At 38.2% G+C, this 16,360-nt stretch overlaps 1 protein-coding gene across 16 annotated transcripts in view; it reads left to right on the forward strand.

Annotated features, from left to right (window-relative positions):
• The window catches only part of EPS8 (EGFR pathway substrate 8, signaling adaptor), a 126,147-nt gene that overhangs the window by 70,320 nt on the left and 39,467 nt on the right, over positions 1-16,360 (forward strand). For 11 of the 16 annotated variants that reach the window (XM_085569940.1, XM_085569944.1, XM_085569952.1 and 8 more), the window contains 6 exons: positions 3,495-3,585; positions 4,627-4,700; positions 11,690-11,740; positions 13,405-13,472; positions 15,406-15,567; positions 15,766-15,915. In XM_085569940.1, coding sequence (XP_085426066.1) covers positions 3,524-3,585; positions 4,627-4,700; positions 11,690-11,740; positions 13,405-13,472; positions 15,406-15,567; positions 15,766-15,915 — 567 coding nt within the window. In that variant the 5' untranslated portion in view covers positions 3,495-3,523. The remainder of the gene's footprint in view (positions 1-3,494; positions 3,586-4,626; positions 4,701-11,689; positions 11,741-13,404; positions 13,473-15,405; positions 15,568-15,765; positions 15,916-16,360) is intronic. The other 5 variants (XM_021535165.4, XM_021535167.4, XM_021535164.4 and 2 more) reach the window with 1 other exon arrangement.

A 16,360-nucleotide genomic window follows, 5' to 3' on the forward strand; every position in this document is an offset into this window, starting at 1 on the left:
GTTTTTCAAAATAAAATATTTATAAATATTTGTGACTGATTTTAATTATGTATATTTTATTTATATTAAGTATACTAATATAATATTTGTATATTATTTTATTATACTCAAATTATATTTGTCTTATTATTACTGTATATATTTTCTTCTTGAAATATTATTTAGCTTTCCTGGTTTAAAATATTTCTATTTCAGAGCAGGCATGATTTTGTTAGGTTTTAAATTTTGTTTTGTTGGGGTTTGGTTTTTGTTTTTTTGTTTTTTTTTGTTTTTTTTTTTTTTTTGGCAGGATCCTGAGACATGATCATTTTTGGTCATATTCACAATTAAACTGTTGATACTTCAGGCCTAATTGAAGAGGGATTGTACAGTTAATTGGGAAGGATGTTTATTTTAAAGTCTGGGACACCAACATAGTTGCTGTGAACTGCTGAGCTGAGGTGAAAGAGAGGATTAAAGAGGAAGTGGAGTTTATTAATAGACTCCTGGTTGACAATGGCTTTGCAGCGTGCAGGGTGTGACTTTTGCTACAGGACTGACTGGTTATAAGAGATGAAAGAGCATGTGAGATGAGAAACACAGTAGAGAAAGCTGTACAAGGGAATAATAAAGCCCTGCACATACTGTTACCCTTTTGTGGTTTTTCACTTTTCTTCATCCTGCACTTAATTAAAAAAGAAATTAAAATGTCTTCCTATTTTTTTTTTTTTAATGAAACATTTAGGTTGAATGAGATTCAATTGTGTGGTAATTTTGGGGAATCATGAGTGGTTTTTTGATGTTGTTATAAATATTTGGTCTAATTATAAATAATTATAGTAAAGGGTTTGTTTGTATTCACTTCTGGTGGTTTCTTGAACCAAGTGACAGAAGCATTGCATGAAATTGCAAGAGCACTGAAATTGTCATGTCAAGGTAGTTGTCCTGGCATTTCAAAAGCACTGTAAAATTGCATGGGGGACAGGAAATATTGTTGGTTTTACTCAACTATCTAATAGTAAGTGGTGTTTTGTCTGCATATCAGCTAAAGCTGACAAAAACTTTTGGTTTTGTTTGGCAGGAGAAGCTACTTGCTTTTTTTCTTTTAATAGTCAAAATTTTTGATTTCAAATTTTCAGTATCTCTTAATTCAAAATATTATTCTGAAGCTTTTTGTATTTAAGTGGTGTTGTGCCTTACAGTGCGCAAGTATTTAGTCATGAGAGGTGGTTTCTTTCCCCAGTGTGAAAATTGGCTGCTCAGTTTCTTGCTGCTTTCAAACTCAGTGTGTCATGTTGACTTCAAAGGCTGAAGCTTGAAATTCTAATATATTCCACTTTAATATATTGCATTCCTTCTACTTAAAATATCTGCTTCACCACCTCCATAAAGATGAGTGAATACAAATACAAACCAATTTTTGTCAGATTAAGATGTCAGAGCAGTGGAATTATTCTGAGAGTTTTAAACCAAGGGGTTCCCCCCCAAGATCTCACTTTAAGACAGTTGTAGCATTTCTTACAAATATGCCTGTGAAAAAGACTACAAATCATAAAAGATTATGACAAACAGAATTATTCAATAAATGCTATCTTAAACAATGTGTGGATGGAAAGTAAAGTGGGGATACCAAGAAGCAGCAGAGATAATTTGTGTGTTTTGGATGTCGTGACTCCATGGAAGCTAATCACAGGGGAAAGTGTAAAGCAGGGCATCAAATTGAACTTGGTTGCAGATGATGATAAGAATTAATAGCTGCTAGGAAGTGGGGAAGAACTCAGTGGCAGCCTGGGCTGGAGAGGAGCACTCTGAGCTGCTCTGGTCCAGGCAGTCACTGAAACGAACAGGGAGTGCACAGTGAGCTGGCAAATTCTGCTGAGAAAATGAATACTTGTATCCTTTCAAGTCATGTGATAATTTCAGGATGCTTCCCCAAGCTTGTAATTGCTAATGAATTGAGCAGCACTCAACATGGGTAGTAATTTATTGGAGACAGCTGTTAAGGACTGCAGTCTATAAAAAGAGTCAGAGCAGCCAAACGGGTTTGGATATGTGATACTTTTGTGGGGCAAAATGTGCTTTTGTCACTAAAGAGGTTCTGCAAAGAGTCAAGGTTTAAAAGAACATTAAATAAATTTAAAATAATAATAATAAAGATACATATATATATAAAGCCAAATTAGTAAGCATGTACCTGCTAAAACAACACTGCCCTTCCACATGATTTCACTTAGCACATCAAATACACTTTAAATACAAATACACCTCAAATACATAATTTCACTTGGAATGTGTAATACACCAACAAATACACACTTCTAGCTAGTTTTGTAACCTGCGTCCAAGGCAGGAGGTGCCAGGTGTTTGTTCCTCAGAAAGGTATAAAAACTGTGCCCTCAGCAGCAAAGAGCAGCAGCTTGTATGTCTCTTGAACTGACTGATGGATTTAGAGCTCAGCACAGATTTTGGTTGTCTTTTTGCATGGAAGAAGGAAGTGGCAGAATATATGTGGGCACTCAGTGGGTCAAACAGCTGCTGCTTCTCTGAAAAACAAGAAGAGAACAGTTAATTTGGGGCAGTTGAGCTGAACTGGGGCCTCAGAAGATTAAACTGGCTGCAAGGCAGCTCTAGTGCAAACAGAGCAGGTTATGCTTACTTTGGAAATGGAGCTTTTGTAGGTAGAAATTTGATCTGATACACTTTTGACTGTTCTGAAGTGTGACTGAAATGCAGAGAGATATTCAAATTTATTTTATTCATGTGTATATGTAAATGAAAGAGTATTTGCCAATGGTAAATTTGAATATGAAAGGGTTATGAAAGTCACTTTCCAGAGCTAGTTTTAACTTCAATGGACATATTATTAAAGGGAGAATTTTTTAAACTGTTTTATCATGGCCCGTTCAGCACTGCTTTTATAGGAAAGGTTTCATCTCGCAGGCCAAACTTTCAGGATGTTAAGCACTGCTTAACACAAAAAAAAGTTTTCTTAAGTACCAAAATAGCTAACCAAGTTTCCTTTTTTGCTAACAATTGTGTTTTAATTTGACAATGCCTCTTTCTAACAATTAAGCTGATATGTTTCATAAAATATGCATCAAAAGGTCATTTCAAAAGTTGTATTTGAAAGAAATTAATTGAGGGCTGAAATAAAGCACACTTGAGTAATAAAGTTGCCATTTGGAACATCTTGTTCACTTTTGCAGTAGATCTTTTTCTTTGTTTAGTGAGCCTTTTATATCTACAGCTATTCCTAAAGACCATTGTATCCAAAATAATAGCTTTGTTCATAAAATTATAAATTGTTTGAAACTGTAACTATCAAATTGCTACTGGGAAAAGTTCCATAGCGGGTCTTTGAAGCATCACTGGATACAGTTAACAACAACTGAGCTTGTTGATGTAATCTCGTTTCCATTTCAACCATAATTTCCTCATTAAGTTTGTATTACACCTGTGTTCAACTTTTATCTTTTAGGAGACTTTAGTTCACATGCTGTTGTTTCTTTCCCCAGGTCGTTTCTCCCAGTGAGTGACAGTGAGAATGAATGGACATGTATCAAACACCCCTCCTGGTGGATATGGAAGCTACTTCCCTCAAATGAAGTAAGGTTTTGCCTTTGGCTTGCCTTTTATGGACAAAATGGTGTTGTACTTCCTTCTGTAGGCTTTCATTTCAAATAGAGCTGTAATTAGTTGGTCCCACTGGAATTATAAAGGAGTTTTCTGTAGAAGTGTGAGGGGTTTGCAAACCAAAGGGACAGATATTTTTGCATTCATGTGAAGGAAAATTGTGTTACTTCATGGACTCATCTGGAACAGCAAAATAAATTACTGTAGCCATAACATCCTTATTATGTTACTCAGAGAAGCCTTTGTGTGCCTGAGAGGTGAGCTCTGAGTGAATGCATTTTTATGCATAAAAGATGAGGCTGCCTCTTCCATCTGTGAGAACAGACTGTTTCCCAGTAAGGAGAACTGAGCAACTGCTACCTGAAAGTGTTACCTTGCCTAAGATAAGAAGGTGATCCCTCTATCAGGGGCATGGCACTAGAGTCACTCACAACACTAATGAGAATTTGCCCAACTGATGCCAAGGAACAGGTATTCCTGTATGGAGCAGGATATCTGTGGTGTCTTTTGCATCTCATGTTGTTGTCCCTGTAAGGTGAACTCATATATCACTCATTCTTTTAGAACTTGTAGTCATATTACCTTTTGATTTGTGTAAGATAATGACAGTAATTTCAAGATTTTCATTAAAAGCTGTTAAAATTGTTAAAATCAGTCAACACTTGTGTATGGAGGAAAAAATCCGTAATCCTACACAATTCTTTGGCATAGTCATTATTATTATTGTTATTATTATCCTTATTTTAATTGTGCAGTGAAGTTTGTTACTGGAGTTAAGGTGGTATTTATTTGCATACCACACTCCAGTTGTGCATGATGTTGCATTAATGCAACAAAAGAGAGCTCAGAAAGGTCTGCAGCCCAAGACAAACATTCTCCCTCATATTCATGGTGTGGAACAAATATCCAGTATTGTTCCCTCTGTTACTAATGCTGTAGGTATGTGTAGTAAGGGGAGAGGGTTTTTTCAATGTCTACCAAATGCAGAAGATAATCAGATTTTTTTTCTTCCAGTGGCTATGGCTCCCCAATGTTCACTCAGGCAGAGAGAGAGCAGAATTCAAGAACAAGTGCAAAAGCTCTCTATGGTAAGGTGGCAAAAACTCTCTAAACTTCTGTGCTAAATTGCTGTTTAAATAGTGATTGTGATGTGGTGGTGGAAATATTTTACACATGCTAATCTGGAAGTGTATGTACATACACATGGGTGCGTCTGTCAACTGAACTAAAACACAAAATTGTTTTATTCCTACTAAAGCTAACTAGAAAATGATCAGTTTACTAAGCAGAGAGGTCCCACCTGCTCATTTTTTAGGCAGCATTCATCACAAAACTCAGAGTGATCCTATAGGTAAGTTATGCACCAGGGAGAAGTCATTCAAGGGTTTAGCTGTGCTTAAATCCTTAAAAATTGAGGTTTTTTTTTTCTCCTGTACCTCCCTCTGCCTCCCCAACTTCATCTCCTGCCAGCAAAAAAGGCATTCACAATTTTCTTCTTCTCTGACACAAGGATTTAATAGAAATCAGAGCTGTTGGGACAGATTTGGAGTCCTGCTTGGCATGCTGTTTTCAGCAGGCTCTGTGACTGTCAGATGTGATGTTACAAATGCCTGAATGTTGTTGCGCTCACCAACTACAAATTCTGGTGTTTGTCTTGGCTGTGCACACTACTCTGCAGCCTAACACCAAATCACTGTTCAGGAGAAATGTAGTCATGTTGCTTGCCAGCCAAATTGCACCATTTTCAGGTTCTCCTCCTCCACTGTGAATACATCCCACTGATAGCAGTGCTGGTAATGGAAATAACAGCAGTGAGGCTGTGAGAAGTTCTACTTTGTAAATCTGTGTCTGTCACTAAATGCTCTTTTGAAAGTCAGTGTGACTGATGAGACTGGAAGGATGAGGCTTCTCCTGAGAGCCTGGTCGTGTGCTGGACCCCTGAGACCTCTCCCTCTATGCATCTGCCACTCTTCTGGAGGCTCACCAGCCGGGCAACTCAAAGAGCAGTGGCTAATAACAGCAACATGCCAAGCAGTAATCTTCTCTCCCTCCTCTTTTGGGTGGGTGGGAGGGAGCTCAGAGCTTAGGGGAGTGGTGGCAGCCTGCTTTAGAATCTTAGAATCATTTCAGGTTGCAAAAGACCTTAAAGATCATCAAGTCCAAGTGTTAACCCAGTCCTGCTAAGCCCACCACTGAACCATGTCCCTAAATGCTTCACAAACAAACAAATCTTCCCAACACCTCCAGGGATTGTGACCCAACCATTTCCCTGGGCAGCTGTTCCAGTGCTTGATAACCCTTTTGGAGAAAACATTTTTCCTAATATTCAACCTAAACATGGTACTACATGTGAAGCGTTCTAAGTTCAAAGTTACTTTGTTTTAGTGCTATGCTACAAAAGTCAGTTTTTGACATAGAGCTGAAGGCAGGAGCCAAAACTGAGGACAATTCTGAGCAGATCATTTTAAAGAGTGATTTCTGCATCCTATATGGGTTCACTCAACAAACTGATTGCAAGTGTTGACAGAAATAGTAGGTGGCAACAGAAACCAGCAGGAGATGTTGCAAAAAACTCTCAGCAGATTATTTCTTTATGAGAGTGTTGTGATTCCTTTTTCATTTTATTTCACCATCATAATTTTTCAGTAGTATATGGTTTGGACAGTGGGGCAGTATCAGTGTCCTAACTGTGTCCTTTAATCTTTGTGGGCTGTTAAAATATCTCTTTGAGCTTTTTCATATCAAACTTTGTGGGATGGTCATGTGTCAGGAGAAGATGGGGACAAGTGAGTAAATTTGAAGTGTATAGTGGTATTCTTTTACTTCCAACTGAATTCAGGTACTAATGGAAAACATTTGCCATTAAACTGCTGTGTGGGTAAAGAGAAATGTTGTCCTTGGTTCACTTCTGCTGCTGTAGATATATCACAAAATGATAGTTGCAGTTGCCAGGAGCTGAATGAAATAGAAGGATCAGTTATTTTGGAACTCCAAGTGGATATATATTGGCACAACTTTCAGAGTTTGCACATTTTACTACTTCTGCTCTGCTTTTTATACATAAAGAAGTAGGGTGTTGCTATCACCACATATATGAGCGGGAGTTAAAAAAGGAAAACACCTAAAATCTTTCTTAAATTCAGGGCAATTTTTCTAATTTTTAGCAACAAAGTTACTATTCTGCTGCATCCCATGTCCTTCTTCTTCCTTTGTGATGTTAAATTTTTTGTGCATACTCTCCCAAATTGGCTGAAATGCAGCTGAGTGATATTGGAATTGTTAAACAGTGTTGAAAATGCTCATTACAAAGTATTTTATTTATAAGTAATAACTAAGTTATTTTATTTGAGATTATTGAGTCTGAAAACTTATAAAGCAGGAGGAAGCTGTCTTAGCTTTCTTTTTATGTTTTGTTGTGTACATATATTTTAAATGTATGTATACTACTTAGGTTAATAAAGAAAATTCATGTGCTTAATAGATTCACTTACACTAGAAAAAAATATGTAATTTTACTGTAAAACTAAAATGGACTGTGTTTTATTATTTTACTAAAATGAGACAACATGACATCAGCAGAAAATTTTCCCCATTAAAATGTTCTTTTTCTTGGAAAACTTGAGGGTTAATTGGACTGAGCCACCTATCCCTGACTATCAACAAGTAAAATGGTGCCTGGGCTGGTAGGTGACTACTTGATATTGAACTCAGTTTCTTCCAAGCACTGTAAAGACTAAATAATAATAAAATTAACAATAATAATACTACTGATAATAGTAATAATGGTAATGCTAATTATTGTTATTATTATCATAATTATAATTATCATTATTGTAATTATTACTACTTATTATTGCTTTTTGTTATATCTATCTTTATGTCCTGGCATATATGTAGGCGTGTTTATGTCCTGGCATGAAGTTTATGTCTTTGATGCCATTGCTGAGGTGATTCATGATTATTCAGCCCTTCATCCACCCCACAGAAGGTTGGCCATGGTGTGTGGGAAAGGAGGGTGGAATATTATTGGTCTTACCAAGAGTTCAGCTCAAAGCCAGACCGGAGCCATCACTATCTCTAGTCTGCCTGTCTGATAGTGAAAACTTCCTTGCAATTGCCTTTTTTCCTGTGTCAAATAACCCTTTTGTTTTCACTCATTTCCTTCCTGAAATGAGCTGTTTTCTATTTGCATGACAAATCTCTCTCTGAACCGCAAGGGAAGGTGCTCTCTGCACGTTTTTCTGGGGTTTATTTCATTGTTTGCTTCCTGCTCTCTCCATCTGAAATGGCTTTTGGCTCCTGCAGTCATCTGTTGTTCTAGCATTGGCTTCTCCATCTGCCTTGAGCAGCTCTGCCTGTGGGGAGAGCAGCAGCAGTCTCGGGGCTGCGCCAGCCACTGACACAGCGTGGAGCAGCCTCATTCCTCAGGAGGGATGGACCAGGAGCTCAGTCCAAATTGTCAGATTATTGTACAGCACAGAACTGAAGGATGCTGCTAAATTTGTCTTCTCACAGCACATTAGGAAAGACTGTTTTGTGCTTCGAGTTTATGCTCTTGTGGCTGTGATTTGGAGCTGGAAGTGAAATTGCCTGTGTATTTTTGCTCACATGCCTCATTCACAGCAAGAACTGCAGTGTAACAAATCCAAGGAAACCTCAAGCAGCTCACAGGCAGGTAAATGAGTCCACTGAAAGAAGCCATCCACGTAACAGCCTTGTAGTATTTTGGTTCTCCAATTAAATTGACAATTGACTTCTAAACAACACGCTTCCTTTGACAGCTAGTTCCACACAGCCATCAGAGAGCAGCTCCTGGCATAAATCTCTGAAAATGATAGTGTTTGCTCCTCTGGAGAGGAAATTTGTTTTGAACTCATGTTCTGACCTTTCCCCCTGGATGTTTAGGTCATGTTTCCTGCACTTTGCTCTGCTTCAAGCTTATTTTTTTTTTCTGGTTGTGCTGTAATTTATTCTTAAAAGGTATCAACAATCAGTCCAATGCAAATAGATGGTAGTAAATTAAGTATTGGGCTTTTCTGCTTGCTGATGTGTAGAAATATTTTATGTTGTCACTCCAGGATTCTTAGGACAGATTCTCAATCCATGTCCACGTGGATTGCCATCAAATTTCAGAGCAATCTAGAGTCCTGTTGATCTGTGTCACATACTTACTGGTAGAGCTTTTGACTTGGCTGAAAGTCTTTGGTTAAAAGGTTGCTTTTTGTTTTCTGGTGTTTTGGATGCTTTCAAAAATGAAAATAAAATCAGTGGCTTTCAACCTCTGTTTGGAAACAGAAGCATGGTCTGTTCCTGATGATTGGTGAATTCAATGATTTCACAAAACATGAATTGCAGTAACATCTGTCCACATCACACATCAGGAAGAGAACTAGTTTCTGTGGATCACTGTTCCTGTTCCTCTGGAAGCTTTAGTAGCTACTAGATCTTATATTAATTTCTCTCACAAGAGAAATGCTATGCTACTTTTCACTTTATTACCTTTGTGTTTTAAGAAATTTTATTTTAATCAAATTCTTCTGGGTTGTATTTGCTATAGATAGTGGTTAAGAATTTAACTTAAGTGTCTTCTGCCATGATTCTCTCTTATTTTTTATTTAATTTTACCAAATAAAAAAACCTTTATCTAAATAGTGTGCAGCATATCAGCAGAGTTTAAGCTAACCTGTTATTAAGGCTGCACTGTACTTTAAGTGGTGGATGTAAGAGCTGCAATGAGTATACAGGAAAAAACTCAATAATTTCAATAGTTTTATTCATCTTTTGATAATTTTATGCATCATATCTGGAAGTCTCTGTTGTGGTATTTCACTTCAGCTTCAATAGTGTCTCCATGCATGAAGGGACCTGTGAGAGGCCGAGATTGACTGGGAGGATTAGGAGAGTGAAACAGAGCATACAAAATATTATTTTGTTTTCAGTGTCAGGGGTTGGTCCCAGCCAGCAACTGAGGACCTCCCCATTTGCTTGCTCATTCACCCTGTCTCGTCTCTGGAGCAGAACAGGGGGAGAACTGAAAGAGAAGAACCAAGAAAAAAACCAGATGGGTCAAGATAATGATGGCTTAATAGGTGAAGGAAAGAATGGGGAGAAAAAAGGACTGAATAGCACAAAGGGATTTACTCACAGCCTTCCATGAGCAGAGCAATGGCCAGACTATCTGGGCAAGGAGGTTTTGAAAAAATCACCTGCCAGTTTTATTGCTGAGCAAGGATATTAAGCAGTAGGGAATATCCTTAGGGTCAGCTGTCCCAGCTGGGTCCCCTCTCAGCCTCTTGTGCACCCCCAGCCCACACACTGGGGCAGCAGAATAGGAAATAGATAAGACTTTGACACCCCTCAGCCACAACTAAAATATCCCCACATTATCAGATCCAAAATCATCTCCATCCTAGCCAGACCCACTGCATTCAGTACATCAGCAAATTCTGTTGCTCATCTTCAACAGCAGAGCACGTGTTATTTGCATTTGAAGTTTGTGTGACAAGTTAAGGATTCTGTAAAAGCAGTCAGATTAATATTGATAGGTAATAACTTCTCACTTTGATATGTGAAAGGGTTGAGAGATGGAAGCTGCATTTCCTGAAGAATGGCAATGGCCATCTCTGTAGGAGAAGTTTTATACAGATGAAAAAATCTGGGATGTCTCTGATTTGGAAGTGGGAATACAGAGGTGCTGTAGGAAGGAGCAGCAGTCCCTTGTGTCATCTGGACAGAGAACAGATTTGCAGGCTTTTATCAGCTTTTCCAGGAGTTCAAGGCAGCAGAGCACTTCAGCAGACTGGGGTGCAAAAGAGTTTGTGTCCTTTCTGATGGCAAGGTGAGAACTTTTGGAGTGTTGTAGATGGAATCTATGTCAGGAGCCAAGCACTCTGAGAAAGCAGAACTTGAAAATTCATTTTGAGGTGCTGGCAAAAGCCATGGGACAGGGAATGCATTTTAGCTGCCAGTCTTTTATTTCCTTTCCTTTTTCTTTTTTCTTCCTCTTTCTTTATGTTCATATTATCAGGGGGGGACTATTCTTCCTTCAGTGTGATTCCTGCCAGGCAGTCACAAAAACATGTCTCCGGGAGCTGTAAGGGAAAGGAGACACATTTATGAACCATTGGATTGTAAAAGGTTTGAAAAACAAAGGCTGAAGACAAACCCTTCTAACAATGGAAGAATTTTGCCTGCTACAAGATTTGTGTTAGAAGATGTATTTTGATGGGTGAATTTCAGGGTGCAGCTGTAGTATCCACCTCCAGATCCTCTATAGTTGTTTCATTCCGAACTGAAATGTTCTGCTCTGCTCTAAATGGCAACTCGGGTCTCCAGCAGGTTCTAATTCTTATTCAAACTGCCTTAAAGAAATCAATTTGTAAATAGGAATTGCATTCAGTGTGGACTCTCATTTATTTTTCCCTCTTTTTTGTTTATTAACACAAACACTGACTGACTTTTGTTAAATGTAAATCTTATTAAAATTGTTGTTAATTACAACATAATAGTGACAAGAACTTTAATAAAATTTACATTTACTCTCACCATGACAGTGTGTGTTGAGCACCTTTCCATCCTGTCTGGCTGGGAGTGTTGTGCTGCTCTGTGGAAGAGGAGCTGTTAATCCATGCTGCAAATGGTTTTGAAATTCCTGCCTAAACACAGAAGCAGAATAAGGAGCCTCCTGCAAATTTACTCTCTGCTTTTTAATTCCTTTGGAACATATATAACTTTCTTTCTTTATTTAAAGCAGCTCCAATTGTCACTGTTTGCAGCATTTACAAATTTTACAGTGGATGTAAACTTTCTTATGCTTGTTTAATTCAATAACACAAAACTTAACTTTTTGTTCACCTCAAAGGAGACAAAGCTCAAAACTGAGTACTTGGTGCATTGTTATTGAAACAAGTAATTTTTTTTATTTGTTTTGTTTAAAGCATATATTTTTTCTTACTGGACAGTATTTAAGTATCATTTACAGTCCACAGCAGAAGACTGCTAACTGATCCCCTTAGAGATGCAAATAATTCTATGGGATTAAACTAGATACTGTTTTTTAATCCCCTTGTTTTATTAGGAACAGATGGACTTTACTTCTTCAGATCATCATCCAAACAAAAAAAGAAAGGTAGCAAATCAGACAGCACTGCTTTACTGACTGTGTTGTGGGGTGTGCATGTGTGTGTGCTGTGGTCAAAAAGACAATCAGCTGAAAAAATAATTTCACTAACATGCTGCAAAAGCAGAAATAGCAGATACAGATGGAATGATCAAGGTTGATCCTCTGCCCTGGGATTTCAGAATAATGCATAATGAAAGAAAGATATCTATTTTGAAATATTCACACACCTGGCTAAAAAAATATGATAATTTGTGGTGTCCTTGAATTTGACTGTTTGCTCTGCAGACTTCTCTTGCTAAAGCAAACTGAGCAGCTGCTGTACAGGATTGGGATGGCTCTGCTGCCTGAGTGGCATTTGTCTCGTGGGAGAGGGGCTTCAAGCCAGTGCTGTATCTCAGAAACTTGTGAAAATCACTGAGAAGGGGAGAGATAATGGTGTGTTTATAAAAGGTGACAAATGCTTCCACAAGTGACGTCTGAAAATGAGGGCACTGCTGTCTTTGCACCTGGAATTCCTGTATGAAGGAGCCCTGTCACAGAAGAGACCTTTGTAGGGGGGCTTTTATGGACTCCTCACAGCAGATTTCTGTATGTCACAGATCATATGTTTCATAGTATTCAGAATTTTTTTTTTTCCAACGACTCCAAGTGTGATGAAATTGATGTTTTTTGTATGTGTGTTTTGTATTTGTATCACATGATAAAAAATTAAACCACCTATTTTACTTGACGATCAGAAATTGACATTTTAAATGAAATACAGAAAAAAAAAAATTACCTACTTCCAGAGTTTCCCTAGGCCTTTCTTGGCCATGTCACCTACTGACTTTTTCACAGCAAAGCTCCTGGTGCTCCAGATCAGGTGCTTAAGGGTTGTAGTGAAAGAAACCCAAAACTTCCAATTGTAGTATTCAATTTTTTTTCACTAGAGTTGAAAAGAGTTCTTCAGTATTCATCTAAATTCATTATTTTGTGGTGTGGGTGTGTGTTGTGTCTTCATCTTGCTTTTTCCCCTTCCTCTCCTGCTTTAATGTGAATCTATTGAACAGAGTATAAAGCACATAATGTTTCTGTTTTTGCAGCATTGTGTTTTGTTAGCTGAAAAATATTCCTGTTTTGAGATATTTTGGTGTGTTTATGTATATTTCCATGCCTATTTCTACATTAGCAAGTCAATGAATTGAATACTTTTTGAAGAAATAAAGTCAGGTCTTTTTTTGTGTGTACCTTTGTCGTCTTGCAGATTTAGCATGAGAATTATTTGTATATATCAGAAAATATTTTTGCTTTCAAGGATGCTCATGCAGATACAGTGAGCCCAGTGCTAGTTATCATACTGCTGCTACAGTGACAAGCCAAAGATTTTAATAATCAGCTTTCCCAAGGCAGTGTTTCCAGTTAGAGCACTGCTCCCCTCCAGTGTCCTGACCCACTGGATAAGTGGCTTTTTTGGGCACCCACCAGCTCTCTGTTAACATTGCTGATGTAAAAATGGTCCTTGTACTGGACCACGTGGGGGTGGAGGTCTTTTCTGCTGAAATATAGAAATTAACCACAGTTTATCTTCTCATGTATACAACTTGTCCAACGTTTCTCTGAGAAGCTGTCAAGACACCAGGATAAGGCACTGTTACGTTAATAATTATTCTTTCTTTTCCTCCCATCTGCAGAACAAAGAAAGAATTATGCACGAGACAGTGTCAGCAGCATATCTGAAACATCACAGTACCACGTGGAGGTGAGATGAGAAGGATACAGCAATTACAGCTCTCAGTTACATGTGGCTATTTTTGCCTACATGGTTTTTTTTTTGAGGATATATAAGCTTGAAGGCACATGCATCTTCCAAAATATCCCGCCAGCCTGGGGTCACTTCAGAGCAGATTACAATGAAATGTCTCAAATTCTGTAGCTTTGCCATAATGAGCTGAAATCTGGATGTGGAAGGATGTAAGCAAAGTGGTGTGTGGCTTGGCAGACAGACAGGACTTCTCAACGGGACATCAATTCCACACCTTGTGCTGCCCTGCCTCTGAACCTGGCTCCTTGCAAAGATGAGGCAGAGCTGAACAATGCTGTGCTGCTGGCAAGGCACACTGGGTGATATTTAAAACTAATACTCTGATCAGATCTAATCAGCAGAGGTATTAGAATATTCATAAAGTGCTGAGCATTAACCCCTCAAAGCCCCAGTGGGTCGAGTACATGGTGGTTAAACACATTCTGCCAGCACAGAGTCTTCCCCAGTGTGAAGAGCAAGGTGTGCGATTTGCTGTCTTAAGCTGCTTTTCAGAATTACTGCATGCTGCTCTCATATTTAAAATACTCAGCAGGGTAAACCTGAGTGCCTGTATGTAGCCTGTTAGGCACTTTTGAATGAGTTCCTCGTTTTGTAGCCTTACTTTGGCTTTAAACTTTCTCCTGCTGGCATCAGATCACTGTCATGAGTTAAGACAAGCCCTGCAACCACCACAGAGTCTCAGCTCCTAGGGTTTTAAATCATCTAGGAATTGTGAGATTATATGCAGAAGACTCCTGATTTCAAGTGCTTCAGTCCTACAATCAGCTTGCAAATGAATACATGTGTTGGTTCTAATTGCCTGTTTACTTTGTGTGCTTTCTTCATAACGGTTTTGGTCCTGTACTGGCATAACAACTAGTACTTGCATTTAGAATCTTAAGCATTTCTGGTTAAGCAGCCAGTGCAGAGTTTGTTTCACTTTACTTCTTTTAAATACTTTGATTATATGCAGCTTACACCTACTTTCTTCTCAGAAATTACCATGTGCTGTTATCCTGTAATGGAAGAAAGCAGAGTTAATCCTTTTTTGTTATTTTTATTTTTTAAAGTTATTTAGAAGACAGATATGCAGGCATACATTAAATGTGGTTCAGCTTGAATGAGTTACCAGACCTTCAATTAGAATGTGAAGGTGGATTAATGCTTGAAGAAAATGAAATAATTTTGTGGATTTTCTTGCACAATTGGCATGCTGAAGGAGACATTGCCACATCCAGAATGACAGGGAAGCTAGCTGAGGTGATATTTGTGAGGTACTATTTAGTTTCCAGGTCATTAATTGAATCTGGAGAATATTCCAAGCTGATGGTGAGCAAAAGTTGTCACTGTTTTCTTCTGTGCTGCACGTAAAAGTGACCAGCCCATCCATAAGGTATCCCAGTCAGATGCAAGCCCATCCTGGCTGCCACCAGCAGGCTGCTGGCAGCTCTGGCAGAGATAAGGACACTCCAGGTCAGGTGCATTGGCAGGGAGCTTCTGGGAAGCTTCTGCTGGCACCTCCTGAATTCAGCTTGCCACGAGAGAGAGACAGGTTTTCACTCCTCAAGAAAGCTAATTAAAACTCGTGGTTTAATTCTATCTTTGATACCTGGAGGATGTCATAATATGCCTTCAAGTCTCACTGCTTACAGTAGTAAGGAAATGACAGTGGGTGTCAAAAAGCAGGCCACAAAAATAAGTTGACTTAAAATGACATTGTGAACTAAATATCCTTCCTCATGTCCTAGAGGTGGTCTCTGTCATATACCAAGGCACTTTTACTCATGAATAATTTGTGTTGCTACTTCCTGACAATTTAAATACTGGCACTCCTGAACAACAGGGAAAATTGCAATCATAATTTCTTTTAAATGTACATCTTACTCACCAGCACTTGACCACCTTTGTTCTGGACCGAAAAGAGGCAATGATTACAGTGGATGATGGAATAAGGAAGCTGAAATTGTTGGATGCCAAAGGCAAAGTGTGGACTCAAGACATGATTCTTCAAGTGGATGACAAAGCTGTCAGTTTGGTGGACTTGGAATCAAAGGTAGGATCTGTGAGTGACAGTCTCATTTTCAGAGAGAGAGAAAAAGGGAGCGAGCAAAAAAATTATGTATGTGAGACTGAGGATTTTAATTAGCTTATTATCACTTTCCCTTTTTAGCTCATGCAGCTTTTCTGAGATCAGGACACTGTATAGTAAGGTGGAATTTTGTGTTTTCTTCTTTTTTTCCACTTCTGACAGAATGAACTGGAGAATTTTCCTTTGAGCACAATTCAGCATTGCCAAGCTGTAATGAATGCATGCAACTACAATTCAATTCTTGCATTAATATGTAAAGAACCAACCCAAAACAAGCCTGATTTGCATCTTTTCCAGTGTGATGAAATTAAGGTAAGATAATAGTGGAGATCTCCTTTGACTTATTTGAATAGGGGAGATTGTATGAACTGGCCAGTACAGTGGATAAAGACAAGTGAGGTGATTCATAGAAAATAATTGTTTACTTTTATTCTTTTAAATATGCTGTAAGTTTAATCCACTTATGATATCAGCACTACTTATTGTATGTTATCAAATGTAGTGTAGTATGTATTGCAAAGGAGGAATCTAATATTTAAGCTGAATCCTTAGTGCATGTTCAAATATGTCTTTACTGTAAATATTGGTTCTTGGACTCTATAGCTGCTAATTTGGGTTTGCAAATGTATGAAGCTCTTGAAAATGTCTATGGTTTGCCTTCATACTTCTGAAAAAAGTGGAGTAAAATAATTTGAGTTATCTGAAATTTATTTTATAATCTGCAAAGGGCTCATCTGAGCCCTGAGTCTTACCTACT

This window comes from Lonchura striata, chromosome 1A (genome assembly GCF_050655825.1).
Source record: "Lonchura striata isolate lonStrDom1 chromosome 1A, ASM5065582v1, whole genome shotgun sequence".
Taxonomy (NCBI): Eukaryota; Metazoa; Chordata; class Aves; order Passeriformes; family Estrildidae; genus Lonchura; species Lonchura striata.